This window comes from Chlorocebus sabaeus, chromosome X (assembly GCF_047675955.1).
Source record: "Chlorocebus sabaeus isolate Y175 chromosome X, mChlSab1.0.hap1, whole genome shotgun sequence".
Classification (NCBI taxonomy): Eukaryota; Metazoa; Chordata; class Mammalia; order Primates; family Cercopithecidae; genus Chlorocebus; species Chlorocebus sabaeus.
Genome location: NC_132933.1, coordinates 207,684 through 233,570, shown reverse-complemented (window position 1 = coordinate 233,570; position 25,887 = coordinate 207,684). Strand labels below are relative to the sequence as shown.

Sequence of the window (25,887 nt, the reverse complement as noted above, 5' to 3'; positions counted from 1 at the left end):
ACTATATTTATTATTGTAATTGTGATTAGGGAAGATGGGCTGGAACCACAGGAAAACTCTTGGCTGATGCCATATGAAATGTATCAAGGAACCAATACGTGGAAAGCAATAGAGTTAGGGACTAAAAGATGATTTAACTGCAAAAAAATGCTAAGCAGGAAACACGCTCTAAATATTCCTGTTTATACAGGACATGACACAAAGTAGAAAAATAATGAAAACAGAGCCTCCCTGCAGGATTTAGAGTTCTTTCGTATATATTTTAAATATACATGTGCAATACATTAAAATATATAGAGATGTGTGAATATATATTTACATATATATATATATATATAAAATCACAGAAGGGATACATATGCACACTCACTCACACGTCCATGCGCATACCCCAACAGGACCCATCTATATGTAAAGCAGATGCAGTCCATATCAGGCCAACTTGGACACAAGTGAAAGCCCTGACTCAACAGCAGATTGCAGATTGCAACTGTATTTGAGTAACCCTTCAATTTCTTCTACCAAGTGTAAGGCCATTTAGAAACACACTGAGAAAGGCTCCTCTGGGTATATGGCAGAACCCAGGGCCCCTCTGGCAGTGCACAATTTGCCTGAGTTAGGACTGCAAGATTGGGATATCAAGGAGCTATCAAGGAGGAGGGGCTCATGTTATTTTGGGGCCTGAAACTAATAAGCAAACATCCATAGAATAACTTTAGCTCCAGGAACAATGCACTAGTGTCAGAGAATCCTTAGATAACTGAGCTCTAAGCACATTTCAGGCAGAAGCAGAGAAGTGTGGTTGCTACTCATCACCATCCAGCTTGACCCAGAGAACTGGGCAGAGCTTTTAGGGGTAGATAAGTGTAAAGTACAATCAAGCAGACTTGTAAGATTAAAAAGTTACTTAAAATTGAAGGATCTGAAAGCAACATAAGAGGTTACAGGTATTGGTTTGGGTTTATAAATGTTCCAAGAAGCCTAACCTTATATATGGCACCATTTGCAGCAATATCATTAACATTATTAATAATCATCATAACACATTTATATATACAAAAATAGAGCAAAGCAATTCTAGAAGAGGTGTAAGTGAAGGTGTGGGGCTCTGTGCAGCCCAAATGTCAGTACACTTCAGGAAGATTCAGAACCAACAAAAACTGAGTGGCACATATTTCTGTAATATGTATCCAACAAAGGGACATGGATGTCCCCTCTTCCCCTGTGTACGACTATACACTTCTCCCCACTTCTCCACCCTGCAACACACATCCATGCACACTCTAAAAGAGATGATCTATAAAGTTAGAGTCTGGAGGTCTTAAACTAAGTTGGAGCACCTTGATTTCAAGCAAGTGCCCTCAATCTCTGAATTCCTCAGTGAATTCTGGATTCACTTATAGAGGGAAACTTTATAATTCTTGTGTCTTTAAGCAGCAGTCTTTAGGAGCCTGCCATCACCACTGCAGCTTTTTCCCATTGAAGGGGGTTCACAGCACAGGCTCTCTGTATTTTTTAAGAGAGAAGTCAGTTCTCTGAATTATACATCTTTCATCTCAGTTTTTCGCTGTTGCTGAAATTTAAGTTCTCAGGCAGCTGCCATTGCAGACAAGCCAGGAGCAAGCACAGTGTGTGCAGCAAAGAGTAGATGCAATGGCGAAGATACAGCTTGGTTAGGGCTTCTTTAAGCTTTTCTTTTCCACACTTGAGCTTCTACAAGGTGACAGAGCCAAAGGTGATGTCCACTGGGGGCAGCCTCAATGTCTGATAGTTAATTAGCTACCCACCATGCACTGGAGAAAGACCACCACACTAACTTGGCATGGTTTCTGAAAAGTAATTGAATGGGAATGGCTTTCTGTCACTGTTAATAGAGCCCTAGGAAAAAGTCCCATGACTCAATGTGGTACAGGGGTAAGAATACCGAACTAGGAATCGGAAGGCCTATATTCCAGTCCCAATTCTGCTGTTAACTCAGTGTGTGGCCTTGGGGAAGTCCCTTCCTATCTCCAGGCCTCAGTTTTCCCATCTGTAAAATAAGGGCATTGAACTAGATTAATAGTTAAGATTCCTTCCAGCTCTAACATTTTATGACTTTTTATGTCCATTATTAACGCCTGAGCCATGCAGTCTCAGGGAAGTTAGCTTCTAAGAGAGAACATACCTCTGTATCCTTTGCTTTGTTCATTTAGCTATAAAGCACGTCTGCCTTTGGCACTTGGGTCAGACATACAAAGTTATGAGCATCCTGATTTACTGTCCTACTCAGCATGCTAGTGGAATCTGTCAGTACTATAAGTTGATTATTGAGAAAGGGAGAAAAACTCCAACTAGTTAAACCTGGAAATATAAGATAACTTTGCTGCATGTGCTCACAAACAGGTGAGAGTGATTGTGAGCACACACACACATCGGGATCCAGACTATTGCTAGTGATCAGTTCATTACAGTAATCCATTTCCCTTAATAAAAATTAGTAAATACTATAGCATAGCAAAGTTTGGCGTCTAAGGAAACATCTATGGAAAAACAGCACTTTTGGACATGTTAGAGAAAGAGGGAAGGTAGAGAGAGACAAATACAGATCAAATGAGATAGAAAAACAGGCAGAGAAAAGATCAGTCTGAAAAAGAAAGAGGGGAGAAGGAGAAAGGGAGGAAGAAAGAGAAAAAGTAAAAGTAGAGAGGGTGAGAATGAAGGTGAAAAGAATACAGAACAGAACAATGAAAGAGGAGAGAGGAATAAAGAAGGGCAGTAACAGGGAGAAGGGGTCATATTCCCTGGAAGGTTGAACGCTGTTCCACATGTACCTGTGAAAACCATCTTAGAAGAAAGCTTCCAAAGGCACAGCAGAAAACAGTGACGATCAGAGCCTGCACCGAGAGGTATTACACTGGGGAGCCCCTAAACCTCCACGTTGCTGGCCCTGTCAGTCCTCAGTGTTCAAACCTCATACCCATATATCACCTGAATTTGCCATGACAGCCATAAGGGCTGAGCTGGCAGGGTGTAAAGACTGAAGAGGAGTGGGATAGATACTGTGAGAAAGAACAAGGCATCCTGCACCAGGATGTACTTGGTCATTCCCCTGACACTGCAGGAACAAAAGAGGAGAGGCCCTAACTTTGGCTAGTTTATCACTCCTTCCCTCTCCAAAGATGAGGCCTATGCATTACTGATGGGGGCTAGAAGGAGAAAAGCTCTGGATCCACCTTGCTGGAAGGTCATACAGACTTTTCCTGGGCCTTTGGGAAGGGTGCACTACCAGAAGAGATCTTTCTGCACACAGTGTTGGTGTGCCTCTTGCAGCGGCAGCCTGGTCGCCGGAGGCTATCGTAGCCCCGTTGGCACAGATGGAGGCATCCACGGGTAGGCAGGTAGCAGCACAGGCAGGGTAGGAAGAGGGAGATGAGACTCATGGCTGCCCAGCGGACGAAGCAAGAACTAGGCCCACAAGAGCAGGGCTCATCAGCACAGTTGTCTTCATCATCAGTGGAGCAGTGGTAGAAGAGGCCCTTGACACAGCAGAGACAAGTGCCATAATCGAGGAGGCTCTCAGCAGAGCAAAGGCAACGCTGGTTGCACAGCCAGCAGGAGGGGAGAGGGCGAGCTGCTGTGCAGGGGACACACTTGCAGCGCCCACACTCCTCACAGATGAAGAGGTGCTCACTAGGGTGCCCTGCAGATTGCTCAGCTTCTCCCTTCAGAGCACCATCAGCCTTTGGGTGGACCCCTGCTCCAGGCTGGGTTCGGATGATGGATTGGCCTGAAGGTGAGGGTGTAATGCTGGCCAAGAGCCTTTGATCAGAGGCAGTGGTGCTATGAGACATTGAGCTGGCAATGCTAGATTGGCTCAGATGCTGAGGCAAGGGCTGCAGTTGATGGCACTGGCTGAGACTGCGGGGGAGAGAAGTAGGCATGGTAGCCAGAGACCAATCAGACTTGTGGGTTTGCACAATAAGGGAAGGGCTTGAGAGGGCCTGTTTACAGGGGGCTGGAGGCCGTTCCACATAGTCATTGCTAGCATGAGTAGAGCGCAGCTGTTCAATAGGCAGAATTTGTTGAAAATCATCTGTCACCGCAGCATCCATTTTGCCTTGATTTTTAAACTCTGAGTGGTTTTAAGCCAGGGTGGCACTTATGGTGATAAAGAGGAGCCCTTGTAGTTACATGGATCTCAGGGCACATGAGAAAATCCTAGGAGAGAAGGCATAAAAACAGTAAATGAGAACACACAGGCATAAGTACTTTGCAAGAAACCAACAAAGCTCAGGCCCTATCACCACCGCTACCTTCAATTGCTTTACAGTAATCTTCATGCTACACATTTATTCTGTAATTAACCTCACTTACTTCTTTATAGACCAATCTGATCATCCCATCCAGACTATAAAGAAGTTTGGGAACAAAGATCAGGTAGTTGATTCTTTTTGTATTCCATCAAATGCCTAGTTTCATAGGAGCAGCTAGCTCATTCAGGTATTTGCTAGCAGAGACATCCAAGCCTTGGGTATCAGAATTTTAATACAAATGGAACCTAGTATTACATGCAAAGGCTATTTTCTGAAGCAATGCTGAAGGAAAAGAGAAAGCCTCAAAAGTCTCCCATGAGAAGTTGCTCATATATATATATATATATATATAACCAATCAAAATTATCTTTTCAGTGTGAAATTATGATAAGCAGTAATACACAGATAAGAAAGGACATTACTTGATTCAGTGAATACAGGCAAGCAAGGAGAATGCAATAATGGCAGAGATACAGCAAACACACAGAGGGTAGGAATTAAGCTGTCTGCAGTGTAGTAGAAAAAAAAAAGGCTTCCCAAGAGTATAAGGAAGCCAAGACTAATCATCTTGCAGTTCTCCTCACCTTACTGGCTGCTTTAACTTACTAAGGAAGTGATTCTTTTTAAATAGAATGGAGGCTCTAGAATCAAGCTTTCGTACACATGGGATTAATACTGGGGATCAAGGAACTATAGAAGACAAGTCCTGAATTATTTCAAAAATCATCTGTAATTATACCTATTACTATCCTAAGTCAACTCCATATTGATGGGATGTACCAAGCAGAATCTGCTTGGACTTCTTTTCTGTATCACTACCTTACACAATAAACTGACTTTCTTAAAAGACAGTGGCATTCTTATACCATCTTTAAGCTAAGTTGAATATCTAGAAAGTATATGCTTGTATTTCCTTTGTACCATAGTCAGGAAGAGGTGGTTGGTCATTCCCTGAAGGATTTTACCACCCCTAGAACTGATGATGATGACCATGGGGAAAATATTGTACAAATAGTAGACTGCTGTATCACACCACTTAGAAGACTGAAGAGCCAAAGAGGTGTAAATGAGGAAACCTAAACACAAATCCAGGAAACATCCTGGAGGCATTAGGACCTAGCAAAACAGTAGCATGAATAAAGTATATATTTGAGATCCATCAGATTTCAGGCCTCCTCAAAATAGATCAATTACTCACACTACTGTATGTGATGGATAGCTTGAATGAGTAATAGAAATGAACAAGTGAGAGAGGATGGTGCTTGATTAGGTTTCCATAAGCAAGCAAACACGACACTGAAATGGGCCCAAAGCTCAGTAACAGGAAAAACGACTCAGTGGCTAATAATATGACAGACTCAGTTGACTTTTGAGGCTATATCCTCATGCAAACCTGATTAGCTGAATTTACATCTGTTCATTATTTGAAAAGATTTAATTTGGTTAAAAATAACCTTTTTTGGCATATCACATCAAAGAACCAGTCTGACAAAAATTTCACGTTTTAACTAGTTGTTTTGGTGTTAAATAAATGCATCATAACAGAATGCAAATAAATATTATGGAAACTCTCAGACTCAAATATTTATGTCACTTTTGTCAAATCACTTGCTTCCTTTGGACCTCAGTTTCACTATCTATGTGAAACTGAAGGATATGTGAAGTGAACAAGGTGATCTTGAAGGACCTTGAGCCATTATGGTCTGTATTTCTTTCTATAACTATACAATTTTCTAAACTATTTCTTTTCATTCATATCTTCTATATCTTCAAGTCCTTGAGGGTAAGGTGGGCAATGTGCCCTTATTTATTTGGGTATTCAAAAGCAAAATGTATGTTTCCTTTATTTACTTGCACTCAAAGGCTCAAGCAACCTGCCACCTCTACCTTTGCTGTATCTTTATAGATTCATAGTCTCAGCATTGGAAAGGAACTGGCAGCTTTCATGTAGACACCCAAATAAAAAAGGACACATTGTTCATTTGGCTTGGAGGGTATGTAGATGTAGGAACTTGGGACTGGGAAGAGTCTTTTGACAAATTTATGAGAAATATATTTATGTCCCATTGATCAGCTAAAGAATATGTAGAGACCTGCAAATCCTTTGTACTGTAAGAACAATAATATACATGCTGAATGCGGTTTAGACTAATTGATTTCCCAAAAGAAACTAGATTCAAAACATATTGAAAATTCCAGGAAGCAATAATTTAAAGGAAGGTATACAAGGTCTTAAAATTACAGGAGATAAACAGGTGAGATTCCAAAGACAGGATTCTAGGGATGTCACTAGGTACCTCAGGGACATGCCCAAAACGTCGAAAGTTAATCTGTGAGGAATCTAGGTCATAATATAAATGACTCGGAAACAATAATGAGAATTACGTTCAAAGGGGAGCAGAAGGGTACATGGTGTTTAGGTTGAAAAGTTGTATTTCAATATTGATTATATTTCTGCAAGACTGATAAATTGAGATGCTTGGTTGGATGATTAAAGGAAGCTGTGGGCATCAGTCTGAAATAATGATGTACTGTCTTGCCTACAAGTAAGGGGACTGACAGGATGAACTTAGAAGGTTTCTTCCTGCTCTGTAGAATCTTTTATTCAAATGGACTCTGGGATCTAATGTGGGAGACCTGCAATAAGTGGACAGTAGGACCTGAATAAAATCAGAGTGTTGAGTAGGATTTAAGGATTGAATGACAATAAATTGGTTGCCATTCAGGATGTGCTGAATCTGATCTTGCCATTCAGGATGAACTGAAATAGATACTGTACAGGAAGGTAAGAGAGAAAAATATGTTGAGAAGGGAACAGGCAAGACACTGCTGTAGCACATAGGCTAGATGAAAAACTACCACTACATGAATGTTTATGATTCAGAAATCCACCCACTAAAGAGCCATTCATTGTGAGTAGCAACAGTTAAGAAACTGACTGTGCAGTTGGCCAATTCCATATTCTATCGAATGAGAGAGAGAGAGAGAGAATGTACATATCACATATTATTAAATAAGAGCAAAGGTGATTACAGGTCTTGGCTGCACATTGATGGGATCTAGTGATTTTTGTCACGTAGTGCCTCTGCAGTAATGAATGATGCATTGTAAACCCACTCCCATCACAGTCTCTCTGGCCAGGTGCTCATAGCTTTCTAAACAGTTTTTCTGTAGCCCTGAATTTGCCATGTTCAACCTAAAAAAATTTTCTTTTCTTATGCCAATTTAGGGACTAGAAAGCTAAGCCCATTCAAGAAATGCTAATGTTTGTTAATGAAAGAAAATGTATTTTCTCCCTGGAACCTAAAATCTGCCATGTTGAGAATAAAGTTGAAAACTTTCCTATCGAAAGCCCTTCTATGCTAACACCTTAAGACAGTTCTGATTTCTATGGTAAATCCTTTCTGATACAGTGTGACTCAATGTTGATTTCAAAGAAGAGTGGGGAAGAGGAGATCCTGGCTCTTGTTTTCTCCCACTCCCGTGGGTTCAATGCTGTTTTGTACCTTACTGTGTAACGGCTCTTAGGTGTGTTGCTTTTTTCTATGCTCTGCTGTTATATACACTCCTTCTCAGAATAACTGAAAGCAAACATAGGGGGAATTTCTGCTTTGGCTTTATATGTTTTCTTAGTTCTACTGTTCCAAAGTCTGCTCTCTAAAAATCCTTCTCTGTGCAAAAGCATTTGCATCTCTATCAAAGCACTCCCCCCTTACAAATACCAAGTTGTATATAGTTTACATTACTAACCTCTCTGCCACTGACTGGGCCTCCCTCCTACCGCATACATCTTGTTGGAGCTGCCAGGTTCTCACCACATTTAACTCTTAACTTGTCACTTTGCTACCCTAGTCCTATTCATTACTTTAATGGTTTCATTAAGACTCATAGCAGTTTATTTCAAACCAGGGAGTCTTGCAGTTTTAAGACCTTGAATTTTAAAAGATATAGGTCTTTTAGTGATGAATGATACAGGGAAAAGTTGTAATACCAAATGAATTCACATACTTCTAATCCTGAGGAAAAGTCTAAGAAGAAGCTGGTTGTTCATTTAAGAAGTAGGAATTTTTTAAAAAAACTCAAATCCTTTTACATGACACAAGAAATTTAAGTTCTAGTCCTAATGCTAGCTCTACTTTGCTGTGTGGCTGTAGGCAAATGATCTCCGTTCTGGTCCTGTTTCTTCATCTGCAAAATAAAAGGAGGGTTTTTAAAGGCCTTTCTTGTCCAGATGCTCTAAATTTTAAGTTGGGTTTGTTGGTTGCATTTCTCTGTTTCAATAGTCTTTAAGGAAGAATTAGTCTCCTTTCCTTTTGGTTCTTTACTTCCTCACTACTCAACTCCTCAACTCTTAAAAAATATCTTCAAATCTAAGTCACTCAGATCACTATCTAGACTGTTTCACAGCTAGAGAGACCTAAAAACAGAACACAAAGAGACAAATATATAGAATGTTATAGTAATGTATTTGTACATGTTTGTTTACAGGCAAGGAGAGCAAGACCAATATTTCATTGTGGATAAAATGCTAGCCTGTGCCTTACTTGTATTTATGAATGCAGTCGACTTTTTGGAAACATGATTTAACACCTGGTATATCCAAATTCATGTGATAACACATCATGATACAGTGAGGTTTTAATATTCCCAGAAAAGCAACAATAGTTTCCATTTCAAAATAGAGTTTCTGCTTAAGAGTTCAAGGTCTGTTTTCTGTTCATCCAACTTGGTTTGCAGCATGCAGAGGTGAATGATAATTATAATTAGTTAGCTTCATGGAAGTGAGTGTGCAGTAAACCATTGCCCTAGGTCGTATCAAATGCCTATTGGCTAAGTAGACGTGCTCACAGGTTCTCACTTTTGACAACATTTCCATATGCCACACAGCGACATGTGCACACGTACCCAGGCACGGATCCAGAGATTTCTAAATCACTGCTCTGACTCAATGTAAGTGGGGGGTTATGCCGTGTCAGCTTGCGCCATGTCTACCCAGGGCAAGGTGATGTGATGAAATCTGAACGATGCACAGCCCAGACTTGTGAGCCAATAGCAGGCTAGCCCCATGCTGACAGGATGCCCGCTGGGCAGCCAGACTGGCCTTAGCACGGGCTCTTTCTCTGTCCTCAGCTTGGGTGGTTAGGCTGCGTTTTGAAGGGTTTAGGCAAGTACCAAAATGCATTTAAAGGTTAACAGGCTAGAAATTAAATTGACATTCGCCTACAAAAATATTATTTTGAAGTTCTATTTTGATTTACACATTTCTAATATGGATAGTTTTCTGCAAGAGCTGGTTTATTTAAATATCATTTAAAGGGTTTTCATTTTATTTTATCCATGCGCTTGCGCGCGCGCGCGCAAGCGCGCGTACACACACGCACACACAGAGACAGCACAGGATGGCTGGAATGAATGGCAATCTGTGCATTGCATAGAAAGAATTCTGGGTTTTTAAAGAGCTAATTTCTATGGCTTACCTTGAGGAAAGGGCTTATCCATGCTGAGAAAAGCAGAAGAACTAATGCCCCATCTGGCTGAAAGGATCTCTTCTCCTCAGTCTTTAGGTTTCTCCGCCTCTCTTCCGAAAGTCTGAATGAAAACTCCTTCACTGGCAGACAGTGGAGCCAGAAACAGAGATAGTTCTGTCTTGTTCTTTGACACAGCAGAGAAAACAGAAAATAAAACGAAACAAAACAAAACAAAAACAAAAAAACGGGGGAGGGGAGAGTCAAACCTGTAGTGGCATATGCTTTGTATAGATTTTACAGGCAGATGTAAATCTTGATGCACGTATTCCCCAAAGAAAGCTCAGCAGGGTAAGTTGTTCACCTCCTCCTGTTTCTCCTCCTCCTCCTCTTTCTCCTCCTCCTCCGCCTCTTTCTCCTCCCCCTTCTCCTCCTCCTCCTGTTTCTTTTCCCCCTCCTCCTCCAGTATTTTCCTTCCCCTCCTCTTGCCCTCCCCTTTCCCTCCTCCCCTTCTTCCTCCTTTACCTCCTCCCCCTCCTTCTCTTTTGCCTTCGCCTCCGCCTCCACCTCGGCCTCCCTCTCCTCCAATCTGACAGATGAACCGAAGCAGCAGAAACTGCAGTTGTAGACACAGGGTATCTCAACGGAGCAATAGATACCGCCAGTGTGTGATTATTTATATGGCTCAGGGTGTGTTGGTATATAATCTGCAGTGGGGGCAGGGAGTGAGGTTGCAGTGTGTTCAGCTTAGCTATAGCTGGCTGTTTTGTGAATGTAGACGATTTCTGGAGGTCTTGTGAATGGGTTATAGCAGAGGATGGGAAAGAAGGGATTTATTGCTCCTTGTTATAATTTCTTTCTCTCCCCCCCGCCCCCGCCCCGGTGTCGTTTGCTTTCCCGGAGCTGTAGCTCTTAATGCTTGGCTAAGTGGCGTCATCCAGATGAAATTGAATCGACCCATTAAAACTCCCCATAGGAATCTCTGTATCCGGTCCCTGGGTAATGACTGAAACAAAATGTAAAGGAACGTGGGGGTGGGGTGGAGAGTAACAATTTTAAGGAGGTCTCATTTAAATATCTTTGCCAATCACATTTCTACCAATCTACTCAGCCTGTGCGCAGTGATTGCAGCTTCAATAAGATGAAGAGAAAGAGCTTCTCCTTTGTTTAAGGGTTCCTCCCACCTCTTTTCCTCATCTGTTCCCACTTTTTCCAGCCCTAATGATTGTCCATCCATTGCCACTGGGAAACCATTACCCAACCTACTTTCCCTTTAGCATGGCATGCATTCAACAACAAATATTTATTAACCGCCTTCCTTTGTGCTAGGTGTTGTGAATTCAATAAGGAAGACAGACAGCATTCCTGCCTTCATGGAGCCTCCCTGGGACTGAAAATAAAGCAGCCTTGGACATTTTCTCTTAAAGCCAAGGACAAAGCTTTCTGTAAATTACCCTCAGTCCACTGTTTAATTCAATAGGAAAGGATCTTTCTTCTGGGCATCCAGACAGAAGCTCTTGGATGACAGCAAGCTTTATATTTAAAATAAAGGAGATCTGATTTCAAGTCCTATTTCAACGGACAAGTGGCAGGAGCTTGGCCATCAACATTCTTAGGATGCTTTGGTTACCTCATCTATAAAATTGAGATGGTAAATGGTGACAGTTCAGAGTAAAACAAACTGTGAGTCAGGAAACTGAGATTCTTAATCTTATTCTGACTCCTTGTGTGACCTTAGCAATTTACTTCCCCTCTAGAGTGTCAATTTTTACATTAACATGAGGGGATCTGATTAGGTAATTGCTAACGTCCTTTCTAACTCTGACACTCTGTCATTTACCCTCTCTCAGATGTGTTAAGAAGACAAAAGAAAGCATGAGATTAAAAAAAGTACAGTTGTGGTATGGGTCTGCATGCTCCTGTGTGTATGTATGTGTTTAAGGTGCTCCAAACAGTTGTGATGACATGTATATATATATGTGTGTGTGTGTGTGTGTGCGTGCGTGCGTGCATGCCTGTGTATGTGTGTGTGTGTAACTTCTAAACAAATCCAGCTCTCTTTTTCCATTTGGAATTTCTAGTCAAGAGATTTTCCTACGTAAATTCTCTTTTGTGGCTCATACCTTTTCCTTACTCTTAACATTGGCTTGAGCTTATCAAGATCATGAAAACCCTTAGAGCTAAACTGTAGGTTCATCTACAGAAGAAAATATACTTGCTGATATATTTATTCACCCACTTATTCAACAAATATTTATTGCACATTAACTATGTGTCAAGCACCGTACTAACTAGATTCAGGTCAAACAGATCAGGGTTCAAATTTTTGCTCCTCAACCTGGGAGCTACCTCACTTTAGGCAATTCAATTCACCTCTCTGGCATATAGCAAGCACCCCATGAATAGTAGCTATGAATGTTAAGAAATTGTTCTTGCTCTAATGTAACCCACAGGAGAGGCAACAGATGATTTCAGTTTGAAGCCCTTTTATTTTTTAAAGTCTAACTTTAAAGTAGAATAGCTGGGTTGCCTAATTCCTTTCCCTCCTTTACTCTGTGGGCCTATATTAAGGCAACAATGAAAACAATTGGGATTATTCAACCTTCTTACCTCTTAGGATTATACCCATGACCAAAAAAAAAAAAAAAGTTAAATTGATGATCATTCATTCATTCAGCCATGCCTGGTATGGGCCACTTACTAAAGGCTAGTAATTCAACAGTTAGATTTCCTGCACTCCTGGAATTGACATTCAAGTGTGCAGGGTGACATGTTTAGAATTTTACATATTTTAACCTATTTAATTCTCATAACAAACCTGTGAGGTACATTTATGAATTGTACTGATTTTTAAAATGAGAAACCAAGGTCCGAAGACCTCAAGTAACTTGTCCAAGTTAATTTGCAATTTGCAGATCTAGGATTTTAACTCAGGCTGACACTCCAGAGCTTGTACTTTTAACCACTATACCACAGTATCAAACCATCTGCAAATCTCTTCAGGGATTTTTGTTCTAACTTTTTAAAATTATTTGGTAAATGCTATGGTCTGAATATTTGTGTCTCTCCAAAATTCCTATGTTGAAACCTCTCCACCAATATGATAATATTAGGAGGTGGGGCCTTTGGGAGGTGATTAAATAATGTACGTGGAACCCTCATGAATGGGATTAGTTCTCTTATAAAAGAGGCCCCAAACACCTGCCTTGCCACTTCCATGACGTGAGGACACAGCGAGAAGGCACTGTCTATGAGGAAGTATGACTCCCCCAGACACTGGTAACACCTTAATCTTGGACTTCCCAGCCTTTACAACTGTAAGAAATACATTTCTGTTGTTTATAAGTTATCTAGTCAAAGGTGTTTTGTTACAGTAGCCCAGTAAGACTAAGATAATATTCCTGGATATTTTATAGGCCTAGCAGTCACTTATTGCAGGAAAAGCCTTGCCTAATCAACTGTCTGTTCAAAAGACTAGTTTAGAACAGATTTGTCCTCTTCTTTGTGCTCCAGAAGCCCCCTTTGTGCTTACCACCATTGCAGAACTTATCACCCTTTATTATAATTGTCTGTCTCCCAATTTAGACAGTGATCTCTTTGAGGGCAGATATAATATTTATTATATTTGTCTTCACTGCACATCCCCAAAGCCTAGCATACTGATCACTAAATTAATACTTATTGAATGAATGGATAACAAGTTTTTGGAAATCTACATGAATATCTTTATTTGTTCTTTAAGCTGTTTTGTTTCTAAAAGACAAATTGAAGTTCCAAAATTTTTGATAGGCTATCACTATAGTACAATTATATACAGAAATTTGATGGTGAGACATTACAAAGCTCACTATGTATTGCCTGACAACTTCTTTTACAAACTTGTTACATTCTTGTAGCAGTGCACTTCAGAAAATGTGTTTTCTTAGCTCCTTAGTTAATGGTGTACTCTTCAGAAAACATATTTTGACAGATTCACTGAGTTGTCCAAGATCATGCAGCTAGTAAGTGACAGTGTTGGGCCTAGAAGTGAACACAAGTCTCCTGTTTCCCAATCCAATGCCTTCTTTCTCTTTTTAAGGCACCTTGCTGACATTAATTCAATTCCAGTTGAATTTGGATATGTTGTCTCATCAGCACAGATCAACACATCTATTTCTGAAAGCCATTGATTTTCAATAAATAAATAAGTAACCTTGAAGGACACCAGAAAAGTCACCCTGCCTTGGAAATATCTTCTTTACTAAGTCTGTTTTAGAAATCTCTGAGCCATGATTTTGTAATGAATAAAATACATCTTTCCACGCTTTGTAGTAACTGGTTGTTCAGATCATTTCTGATATGAGAGTTAACTCAAAAACATATTGAAAGAAGGGAGAGTATATCTAACAGAGCATACTGAAAAACAGACTAGGGCATGGGTGAAAGTGATGAAGGAGTTACAAATGTTGCAATAAATTAGATAGGTAAGGATTCAAAGAGGAATTGAGATCTGGGCAGAAAATGAATAACCATATATAATTCACATGAAGGGTACATGTGGAAAGCTGGAGTGGTAGCAATGTGCATGGAGTCTGCGAAGAGTGAAACATTCAGACTGTCTTATGTAAGAAGTATATTGAAGAGAGGATTGGAATATATAATGTTGGAGAATAACTCGAATGACAGGCAATTTAGACTTACTGCTCTGGGAATTAGAAATACATTTTAGAACAAAGGAATAAAGTATGAAAATAAGCCACATTTAAGAAAGATACATTGGGCATGATATATAGAAGTGGGGAGATACTAGAATCAGGTCAGCCAAATTGGGGTATTTTGGAGTAATCTAAACAGAAAATGATAAGGGCCTGGTTAGGGAATTGACAGTGAGAATGGGAAGTAAGGATGAGATGTTTTCAGTTGAATATGGTAATGGCAATGATACCATTGCCATACTCAGAAGTTGGAAGGGAGAGTCAGTTTAAAGGAATAAATATATGATATTAGGGTTGTAAAGAACTTTGGTTGGGGTATGATTAATCCTGTCACCCAGGTAGTAAGCAGGCTATCCAATAGTTAGTTTTTCAACCCTTTATCCTTTCCCTCCCTCCCTCCTCTAGCAGTTCCCATTGTCTGCTGTTGCAATCTTTGTGTCCATGAGTACCCAATGTTAAGATCCCACTTATAAGTGAGAACATGAGGATTTTTTTTGTTGTTCCTGTATTATTTCATTTAGGAAAATGGCCTCCAGCTGCATCTATGTTGCAGCAAAGAACATGATTTTGTTCTTTTTTTTTTTGTGGTTGCATAGTAGTCCATGGTGTACCATATTTTCTTTATCCAATCCACTGCTGATGGGCACCCAGGTTGATTGATTCCATGTCTTTGCCATTGTGAATAGTGCTACAAAGAACATATGAGTGCATGTGTCTTTCTGGTAAAATGATTTATTTTCCTTTGGATATATACCCAATAATAGGATTGCTGGGTTGAATGGTGGTTCTGTTTTAAGTTTTTTTTCAGAAACCTCCAAAATGCTTTCTACAGTGGTTGAACTAATTAATATTTATATTTCCACCGACAGTGTATAAGTATACTCTTTTATCTGCAGCCTTGCTAACATCTGTTGATTTTTGACTTCTTAATAATAGCCATTCTGACTGGTGTGAGACCAACTTCAATTACAAAATTGTATCCTGATTTCTCTTTTATTTGAGATGACATCACAAATGCTTTAGTTACACAAGTTTGAAACTTTAGCATCTATTTAACCTTTCTCTCTGTTAGCCTCCACTCATAAATGAATCAGGTATTATTATTGTTTCTGCCTCCAAATAGTCCAAAGACTACATCAAATACTATTTTCTCTACAATATAATTCATTGTCTCATCATCCAGAAATACCTCTGAACTCTCATGACAATGTAGTTATACTTCTCTTATGGTATTTTCACTTTCTAGTTTGTACTGTAGTAACTTATGTATATGTCTTATCTTTCCAACTATAATTAGTTACTTGAAGATTTGTATATGACCCCTTCAAGGTACTGTTTACTGTGATTTTCAAAAGATAAACACTTGTTGAGAAAAACCAGGAAATACCAAGTTAGTGGCAGAGCCAGGAGTAGAATCCAAGTCTCCTGACACTTGGTCTAGTATTCCTTTCAGTATACCATAAATAGGGAATATAATGAGATCTTTGAGTTATTCTTCAGAAGTGTTGAATTTGAGGTAAAGATGAGACATTTTCAAGTAGGAATATTTGGTACAAAGTTAGAGATATGGTACTAGAGTTTGAGTGATAAGACAGGAGAGGAACTTGAGGAACTTTAAGGCTTGTTAACATGAAAGAGATCATTGGAGTTTTGAAAATGGATGAAATTGCTGAGGTAGAGGAAAGGGAGAATGAAAAGGACTGTGTTACCATGTGGAACAGTTAGAGAACAAAAGGATAAAGAAGAATCATATAGCCAACAAACATATGAAAAAATGCTCCATATCACTAATCATCAGAAGAATGTAAATCAAAACCACAATGAGATACCATCTCACACCAGTCAGAATGGCTACTATTAAAAAGTCAAAAAAAAAAAAAAAAAAAAAAGGTGTTGGCAAGGCTACAGAGAAAAGGGAACACTTATGCACTGTTGTTGAGAATGTAAATTAGTTCAACCACTGTAGAAAGCACTTTGGAGATTTCTCAAAAAGCTTAAAATAGAACTACCATTCAACCTAGCAATCCCACTATTGAGTATATAACCAAAGGGAAATAAATTGTTCTACCAAAAAGACACATGCATGTGCCTGTTCATCACAGTACTATTCACAATAGCAAAGACATGGAATCAACCTAGGTGCCCATTAGTGGTAGACTGGATAAATAAAATAAGGCACATATACACCATGGAATACTATGCAGCCATGAAAAAGAACAAAATCTGTTTTTTTTTTGTTTGTTTGTTTGTTTTTTTTGGGGCAGCAACATGGATGCAGCTGGAAGCAATTATCCTGAGCAAATTAAATCAGTAACACAGCAACATGGATGCAGCTGGAAGCCATTATCCTGAGCAAATTAAATCAGTAACACAGAACCATATACCTCATGTTCTCACTTATAAGTGGGAGATAAACATTTGGTGGACAGAAAGATGGGAACAATAGACACTAGGGACTCCAAAAGAGAGGAGACAGATAGGAGGACAAGGGCTGAAAAACTACCTATTGGGCACTACGCTCACTACCTAGGTGACAGGATCAATCATACCCCAAACCTCAGCATCACGCAATATGCCAATGTAACAAACCTGCACAAGTACCCCTTGAATCTAAAATGAAAGTTGAAATTAAGAGGAATCAGTGAAGAAACAAGAGAAGGAGTAAGCAGATGTTAGAAAGGAATCAGGATAGCACATTGTCACAGAAGAGTAGAGAGAGTTTCAATAAAGATGGGGTAGTCAAAATGGGCTAATGGTGAAGAGAAATTAGGATAAGTAATTTAAAGTATTCAATGAATTTAGCCCCAAAGGGCTATTGGTGACTTATTGAAAATGGTTTTGGTGGTGGGGCAAAATGTCAAATCTCATAATTTAGTAGGAAAGCTAGCCAATAGACAAATGTAATAAAAGGTGACAAGTGTTTTGGAAAGGAGCAGAGAGGAAATATACCTAATCCAGTATTGAGGAGGTTATAAAATGCTTACAAGAAAAAGTGATATTTAAGTATAAATTTGGCCAGGTGTGGTGGTTCATGCCTGTAATCCCAGCATTTTGGGAGGTTGAGGCGGGTGGATCACTTGAGGTCAGGAGTTTGAGACCAGCCTGGCCAACATGGCGAAACCCAGTCTCTACTAAAGATACACAAATTAGCCGGGCATGGTGGTGTGTACCTGTAGTCCCAGCTACTTGGGAGGCTGAGGCAGGAGAATTGCTTGAACCCAGAAGGTGGAGGTTGTGCCACTGCACTCCAACCTGGGTGACAGAGTAAGACTCAAAAAAAGAAAAAAAAGAATTAATAAGGTCCATTGACAGCAGAGAAATGGCATGCACAAAGATATAAAGATGTCAAAATGACATTTTCTAAACCATTCTAAGAGGGTCCCCTACACTCCGCTTGAGCAAACTAGAAGCAGAAATTTTCTCTAGAAGGTTACACATTGCATGATTTATTTATATTCCTAGAATGTACTGAACTTATTTAGGATTTTACTAAATTGTAGCAAGTGGAAATAGACATAAAGAACCAACTTTATGTGACAGTACAATATAGTGTTAAAAGTAATCATTATCAGGAACTTCATCCATTAATCCAATCAATTCTCTCTTATAACTCATTTTCTCTTGTTTTGTTTTATAAAACACAGGCTTCCACACAAATTCTGAAAGTCTTTCCTCATTCTCTTTCTCCCAGGACACATCCCAAATCCATTCGAGAGCCTGAAAGTTCCTATAGGAGGCCAGCTCTATCCATATTCTATTGAAGTCAGCAGGAGCTCTTTAGAAGTGCTAGATAAAAAGCTGATCTGTGGACATCCTGATTCAGCAGTGGTGACACCAGAATTGTAAGCAATGCCAAGGGAACATAGATTCTTAACTGAAAAGCCTATGGGGGTGGAGATAACTATTTTCTTGTCACAGAAGCTGACAAATAGTTTAGGAGCAATATTACCAATAATGGAAGTGTGTGAGGGAGGGACAAAGTGCTTCTGTGTGGAGAAAACTGGACCTACCTGCTGTGTGGCTTTGGCAAGTCATTCTTCATCTCTAGGCCCTATTTTCCTTATCTGTGACACAGTAAGTTTGAATATAAAACAAACATATATGCAGTACATACTTAAGGTAAGGCAATATACTTGATATGTGAGATACAGAAATGAATGTGACATGGTATGCCATGTAGTAGGTTATCAATACATATTGGTTGCATGTATAAATGAATAGTTTTGTCCTCTTATTACTCACAGTCTGCTAAAACAAAAGGACAGAAGAGCAGAGGGGTTAAATAATGATGGGCTAGCCAAAATGGCCTAATACTGAAGAGAAATACAGTTATATAACATATAAACTGCAATAGAATCTGTCAATAAATCAAGTCAGAGATGACTGTGGACTGAATCATTGTAGGGACTGTGTGGATGAAGAAAAGTTGATGATTGGTAGAAGGCAGAATAAACAAGATTTAATGACTTATGTGGGGTGTTAGTAGTTCCATTAACTGAGATATGGAGGAAATATAATAAAGCTTTGGGTACATTGGGTTTCAGGTGCCCATGTAATGTCTAGATGGTAATATAGGTAATATTATACATGGGTTCTGAGCTTAGAAGAGGATCTGGATCGGGAATAGAAATATGGACATCAGTAGGGTACATATTTAAGCCATGTGAATGGATGACCCTAGCCAGAGAGAGTGTGTAAAATGTTAGAGTGATAGAAAGGTAGAGGTTGAAACTTTGGAGAGCACCTATATTTAAGGAGATGGCAGGAAAAAAGCCCATAAAATATACTGAGAAGGAACAGGAAGAAAGCTGGCAGGAGAATCATGTGTGTGGTACCTGGAAGCCAAGGAAGTAGAATATTTGAAGTTAAGAATGATTAACTATTAATTCCAAGAGAGTGGTCATATGAGATATATAAAGTATCTACTAGATTTGGCAATTGGAGATTACTACTAAATTTGGTGGAGGTGCGTGCTTCTTTTTAGAGTGTGATTCTCAGGCAGGGCTGCACATCAGAATTACATAGGAACTTTATCAAGCTACATACTCTAGCTCAGACCTCTAGTTGAACTCTAGACCCACATATCCAACTACCTATCAAGCAGCTATACTCATTATTTTATATATGATGGTTATGAAAAGTCTGTCTCACTAAGTGACATTGAGGTGAGTGTCACAGTGAGGGAGCAAGCCATCCAGCTATATGGGGAAGGCTTTTCCCATAGAGAGGAAACAGTAAATGCAAATCCCTGAGGTCAGAATGCGCTTGATGTGTTCTAGGAGAAGCAAAGAGATCAGCATGCCTATGCCTAGAGTGGAAAGGGTGAGGGAAGATTGGTAGCAAATGAAACCAGAGAGGTAGCAGAGTGTTATATCACGTGGAGTCTTGCAGACCATGTTAATATTTTGCATTTTACTCAGGGTGGGCTGAGAAGATATTGTAGGGTTTTGTGCAGAGGAATGATGAATATGACTTACGATTTTAAAAAGATCTCTCTGGCTGCCCTGTACAATATATATTCAGAAGAGGGGTTTATGTTGGAAGCAGGAAAACAATTAGGGAGCTATTGCAACTGTCTAGATGAGAGAATGGTAATAGTGGAAGTGATGAATTAAAGTTAGAAGTTAAAATTCTGGTTATATTTTGTTCCATCAAAATACCCATTTTCTAGTTTTTTTTCTCATTCAGTGAAAGGCATCATCTATATTTTCCCAACACAATATATGTTGTTTGTATTTGTGTATGTGTATATATAAATGTACCTGTAAGTCTCTTTGTCTTGTAAAGGAGCAGTAGTTGGCATTGTACTTATGAATACAAGTATATTTATTCCTATTGGAAAAGGAAAACTTTCTCCTCATTTCCATCCTCCTCCACATGCATTCTGTTTTTGATGGCTCAAATCATGAATTCTCTGTCTTTTCCTAATGCATCCTGACCTGTGCCTGTCTGCATGCCCTATGTGAGTTCCCTAAGTCACACAAGCATGACATCTCCACAGAGAACTTATCTCTATGACACTTATCAGATGCTTCAAATATATCTTTATATATGGCCTGTCATACTTCTGACTAGGTCCCTATGTCTACAGTGGTATGCCAGATGTGTACCATGGATGTGGTGAATATTGCATCAAGCATCTGGCTACATGGTATTTAGATTCTGGTATTAACTTAGCAGGATACTTCCCTGCTCCACATACACACCAACATATACTTCAATTTTCTCAGCTGTATAACTTATTTTCTCATTAATAACAAGTTTTAAAACTTAGGAATGGGACAAGGAGATAAAGTGGGGCAAGTCCTTGTGAATGTCAGAAACTCGGAGGTAGCTGATATGACCATGTTCCACTCTCCTCTATAAGGAAGGCCAGCATGCTGCAGGTGACAACAGTGCAGAGGATTGCTTTCAGTTCTGGGAGCAGTTTATTTTCAGAACTGACATCCTACCCGGTACTAAATATAGCCAATCTCTTCCTTTCAAACAAGAGTTTCTTTTCTGTTAAACTTCAATACAGCTCTTAGCTCTGTATTACAAGGTCTCCCCCAACCATCCTACCTTCATGAACTTTATTCTTGTTATACTCTCTCTCCCCAGCCACCTACTTTCCTCTCCCTGGCCTCTTTGGCTTCTCTTCCTTCTGACGTTCTTCTCTTTTCTATTCGTCTTCTCTGCTTTCTTGGAGTCTTTCACTATCTCCCTCTGGCACTTTCCTCTTCATGCCCCCAACTTTTAAAAAGGGAATCCCTTAGGAACACTCTCTCCAACAAGTTAAGAAAATACAGATGCCCAAAGGCTAAAAATAAGATGTTTTGTTTGCTTATTTTAAAATCTTCCCAGGCTGGAGACAGATCTCCTTATATGCCAACCGGTTGACATGTAATATTAATGATGTCCTTGCATTTATTGAGCATTTACAGTGTATTGTTTCAGGAATTTTATATACATATTCTCACAAAAATCCTCTAAGGAAGGTGCTAAAATAACTCACATTTTAGAATGGGGCAGCTGAGGCCAAGAGAGGTAAAGGTATGTTTTAGGCAAAACAGCAAATATATAGCATAAATGAGATTTGAACCCAAGCAGTTTAACTCCAGAGCCCATACCCTCAACTCCCATGCCACACTACTTCTCTACATTAGGGTTAATGTCTATTGTATGCCTTCTAAATAAAGAGGGAGTAGTTACAGGGGAAGGAAGATTGAAGATTGGGAAGCATCTAAAATAGCTCTGAGCTGATAAAGAAGATTAACTTTGGTTTTAATAAAGTAAAATGTGAAGAAATTTAAAGACATTGGGGTAAAAGATTAAACTGGGATGTGTTCACTTTCACTTTTTACTGCAAGTTTTGAATTAGAATTCTGAGATTTAGGCACTAGTAATCTCATTGTTCTCCATTTAGACTATGTGAGTTCACCAGGACTCAAACAATTTTTACATTTTTTGTAGATATATTGCAAATTCTGCACTGTTATGGGGCAAATGGTAGAGTGGTTATATCGATACAATGGATTACTACTCAACAAATGACTTATTTTTTCCACTGCTGTTACCCAACAGCCTGCAGGGTGTGTGTGTGTGTGTGTGTGTGTGTGTGTGTGTATGCACACAAAATTATTTTTGCAATTATGTATATATCTATTTGTAACAAACTTCCAGAGCAAATTCTCTATTTAAAATACACACACACAGACACACACACACAAGTTCAATATACAAAAGTAGTTGTATATTTATATACTAGCAATGAACAACCTGAAAATGCAATTAAGAAAAAGAATAGTCTTTTCAACAAATGGTGCTGGAACAACTGAATAGCCACATGCAAAATATTGAAGTTGGACTCCTACTTCAAATCATATGCTGTACAAAAAATTAACTCAAAATCATAGACATAAATGCATGAGCCAAAACTATAAAACTCTTAGAATAAAACATAGGAGTAAATATTTGTGACCTTCGATTAGGCAAAGTATTCCTAGATACAACAAGAAAAGCACAAGTGACAAAAGAAGAAATAGATAAATTACATTTCTTCAAAATCAAAACCTTTTTTTCCTGCCAAAAATATAATCAATAATGTGAAAATGCAGCCCACAGAATAGGAGAAAATGTTTGCCAGTCATATATCTGATAAGGAATTTGTATCCACAATAGATAAAGATCTTCAACTCAACAACAAAAACAAAGAACCAAATCGAAAAATGGGCAAAGGATTTGAATAGACATCTCTTCAAAGACACACAAATGGCCAATATGTGCATGAAAACATGCTCAATAACATCAGTCATTAGGTGAATGCAAAGCAGAAACAAAATTAGATACAACCTAACACCCACTAGAATGGCCAAAATCAAAACAACAGACAATCACACATGGTAGTGAGGATGTGAAGAAACTGGAAGCCTCATACATTGCTGGTGAGATTGTAAATCTCCCAGCACTTTGTGAGTAGTGCAGCCACTTTGGGAGACAGTTTGGAATTTTCTTGAAATGTTAAACATGAGGTTATCACATGATCTAGTAATTCCATCCCTAGATACATAACCAAAAAAGTTGAAAACATGTGTCTATACAAAAACATGTATATGAATGTTCAATAGGATTATCAAGAATAATTGTTGAAAGATTGTTCAGCAGGACTGGCTAAACAAAACGTGACCTATCCATACAATGGAATATTTTCTAGATTCAAAAATAATGAATCACTGATACATCCTACAATATGAATGAACGTTGAAAACATCACAATAAATGAAAGAAGCCAGACACAAAATGTCACATATTATAATATTCAATTTATGTGAAATATCCAGAAAATGCAAATCCATAAGGAAAAGTCAATTTGTGGTTTCAGGGGCTGAGGGAAAGGAGAAATTGCGAGTGACTTCTAATTGGTACAGGTTTCTTTCTGGGTTGATGAAAATATTATGGTATTAGATAGTGGTGATAGTTGCACAATGTTGATAATATACTAAAAACTATTAAATTGTGCACATTACACGGGTGACTTATTGCATGTGAATTACATTTCCATAAAACTGTTTTTTAAAGAATACAGTTGGGAGACTGTTTAGTCCTCATGCAAACAGACTCCTGTTATATTTGACTCTTCTCTTTGCCAGAAGTACCAGTTTCTAACTAATAAACATTTAGATTGTTTTCAGACTTTTGGTATTACAAAAATGCTGCAATAAATATGTTTTACATGTATTTTGGATATTTGTGCTAATGTATCTATAGCACAAATTTCTAAAGTAAAAATGCTGGGACAAATATATGTTTTGAAATTTTGATTAATATTGCCAAATTGCTCTCCAAAAAGCTTACACCAATTTACTCCAGGAGTTTAGGAGAATGCTCATTTTCTCACACTCTTGGCAACCAAGTATATTATCAAATTTCTCAACCTTTTTCTATCTGAGAAGTAAAAACTGATATCTTGAGTTTTAAAAAATTTGAGTGAGATTCAATACTTTTAAATATAAATATTCGCTATTTATATGTTTCATTTTGAGAACTGTATTTTCTTGTTCTTTGTCCATTTTTTCTATTGAATTTTTCTTATTATGGATCTGTAAGAACTTAATAGATACATTTAAATATCAATAGTAATATATAAATATCAAGGTATTAAACCTCTAGCATAAACATTACTTTTTTTATCACTTTGCCATTGGTCTTTTTAATTAACTTATAATACTCCATGCTTTGCAAATGTTTTAAATTGTTATGCAGTCAAACTCATAGATCATCTTTTCCATATGGAATTATAGCATCCAGGTTTTGTGCCTTATCTCCTCGTGCTTTTTTTTTTCCGTCACCCAGGCTGGAGTGCAGTGGCGTGATCTGGGCTCACTGCAAGCTCCGCCTCCCAGGTTCAAGCGATTCTCCTGCCTCAGCCTCCCGAATAGCTGGGACTACAGGTGCCCACCACCACGCCCAGCTAATTCTCATGCTTTTTTTTTTTTTTTTTTAAGTAGTTCTTGTCTTTTGATGATTTCATATTTTTTGATAGCTCTTTGATCCATTTCAGTTAATTTTGGTGAACAGGTGAGTTAGCGATCCAGTAGAGCTACCCCATAGGGATATGTAGCTTATGTGCTACACCAAGGTGCTTGGAAGAGGATATTCACTTTGACTTTAGAGTTTAAAATTTTTACCAGAATCTGTCTAGGCATATGTCATTCTTACTATTATTATTATATTATTATTATTTCGAGACAGAGTCTGGCTCTGTGGCCCAGACTGGAGTGAGCGGCGCCATCTTGGCTCACTGCAAGCTCCGCCTCCCGGGTTCCCGCCATTCTCCTGCCTCAGCCTCCCGAGGAGCTGGGACCACAGGCGCCGCCACCTCGCCCGGCTAGTTTTTTGTATTTTTAGTAGAGACGGGGTTACACCGTGTTCGCCAGGATCGTCTCATCTCCTGACCTCGTGATCCGCCCGCCTCAGCCTCCCAAAGTGCTGGGATTACAGGCCTGAGCCACTGCGCCAGGCCTGGCAATTGTATTTTTAATTTAAAAAATCGATATGGTAAACATTTGTCATATTTATGTCTGACCAACATATCATGTATAGCCTTTCTATATTTGGAAAAAATTCTTACATTATAATATTTACCTCTTAAGTGTAGAAGTCAAAACTCAAACTTCTGTGTTGAAACTACAATGTAGGAATATGACTTATGTTCGCCCTCACATGAGACTTTGATTCAGAATTGAAGCCATGCAGAAGGTAGAACTGTATGGTTTCCATTGTTGGAAGAGATAGTAGCAAAGGGACTTGACTTTGGGGGATGGCAGAGATTGCAAGGTCAAGTTCTTAATAAAGTGGTGGCATGAGTGCTGGCAGCAGTAGCTGTTGCAGTAAAGTCAATTTCTTGGCATCTAACTGCAGGAGCAACAGGTTTTCTTATCAGGGCAGTGCTGTGGCAATAGTCCTGGACCTTATTTCTGGAAGCTGAACCTCAAGCTTGGTTTGCCAGCCTTCCTTTAATAAATAGCTATACTACTTACGCAATCTCAATTTCAGCATCCCCTTTTCAAGCCATCTTTTCCTGTCTTTTCTGCTCACTCCTTCTAATGCCCCAATTCCAACATTTTCTTGAACCTACTGGGACCTCAAATCCATTGACCCCTATTACTTTTTACTGCCATCCACTCTATGCATGTTTTCACTTCTTACCTCACTTTAGATTTCATGGTCCATCATTACAATTACACTTCCAAGCATATACCATTAACTTCTTTTCCCTTCTTTCAGTTCATCATAGTCACCTCTGAAAAAATCCAAACATGCCTAAATCCAACTTTCCACCTTTTCTGTTTCCATGTTAACTGGTTTGTTATTCATTTAATATTACGCTCCTTAAATTCATGACCATTAACCTCAAGTGAGCTTTTAGAGCTTGGCAATGCTGTGACATTTTTATAA

General features: G+C 38.9%; 1 protein-coding gene across 1 annotated transcript in view; it reads right to left on the bottom strand.

Moving 5' to 3' along the window:
• Nucleotides 1-235: 235 nt before the first annotated feature.
• Nucleotides 236-25,887, bottom strand: part of SPRY3 (sprouty RTK signaling antagonist 3) — a 119,831-nt gene continuing 94,179 nt past the window's right edge. Inside the window, exons 2-3 of the mRNA XM_007993219.3 lie at nucleotides 9,770-9,944; nucleotides 236-4,197 (exon numbers count right to left, since the gene is read on the bottom strand). Coding sequence (XP_007991410.1) covers nucleotides 3,225-4,091 — 867 coding nt within the window. The 5' untranslated portion in view covers nucleotides 4,092-4,197; nucleotides 9,770-9,944 and the 3' untranslated portion in view covers nucleotides 236-3,224. The remainder of the gene's footprint in view (nucleotides 4,198-9,769; nucleotides 9,945-25,887) is intronic.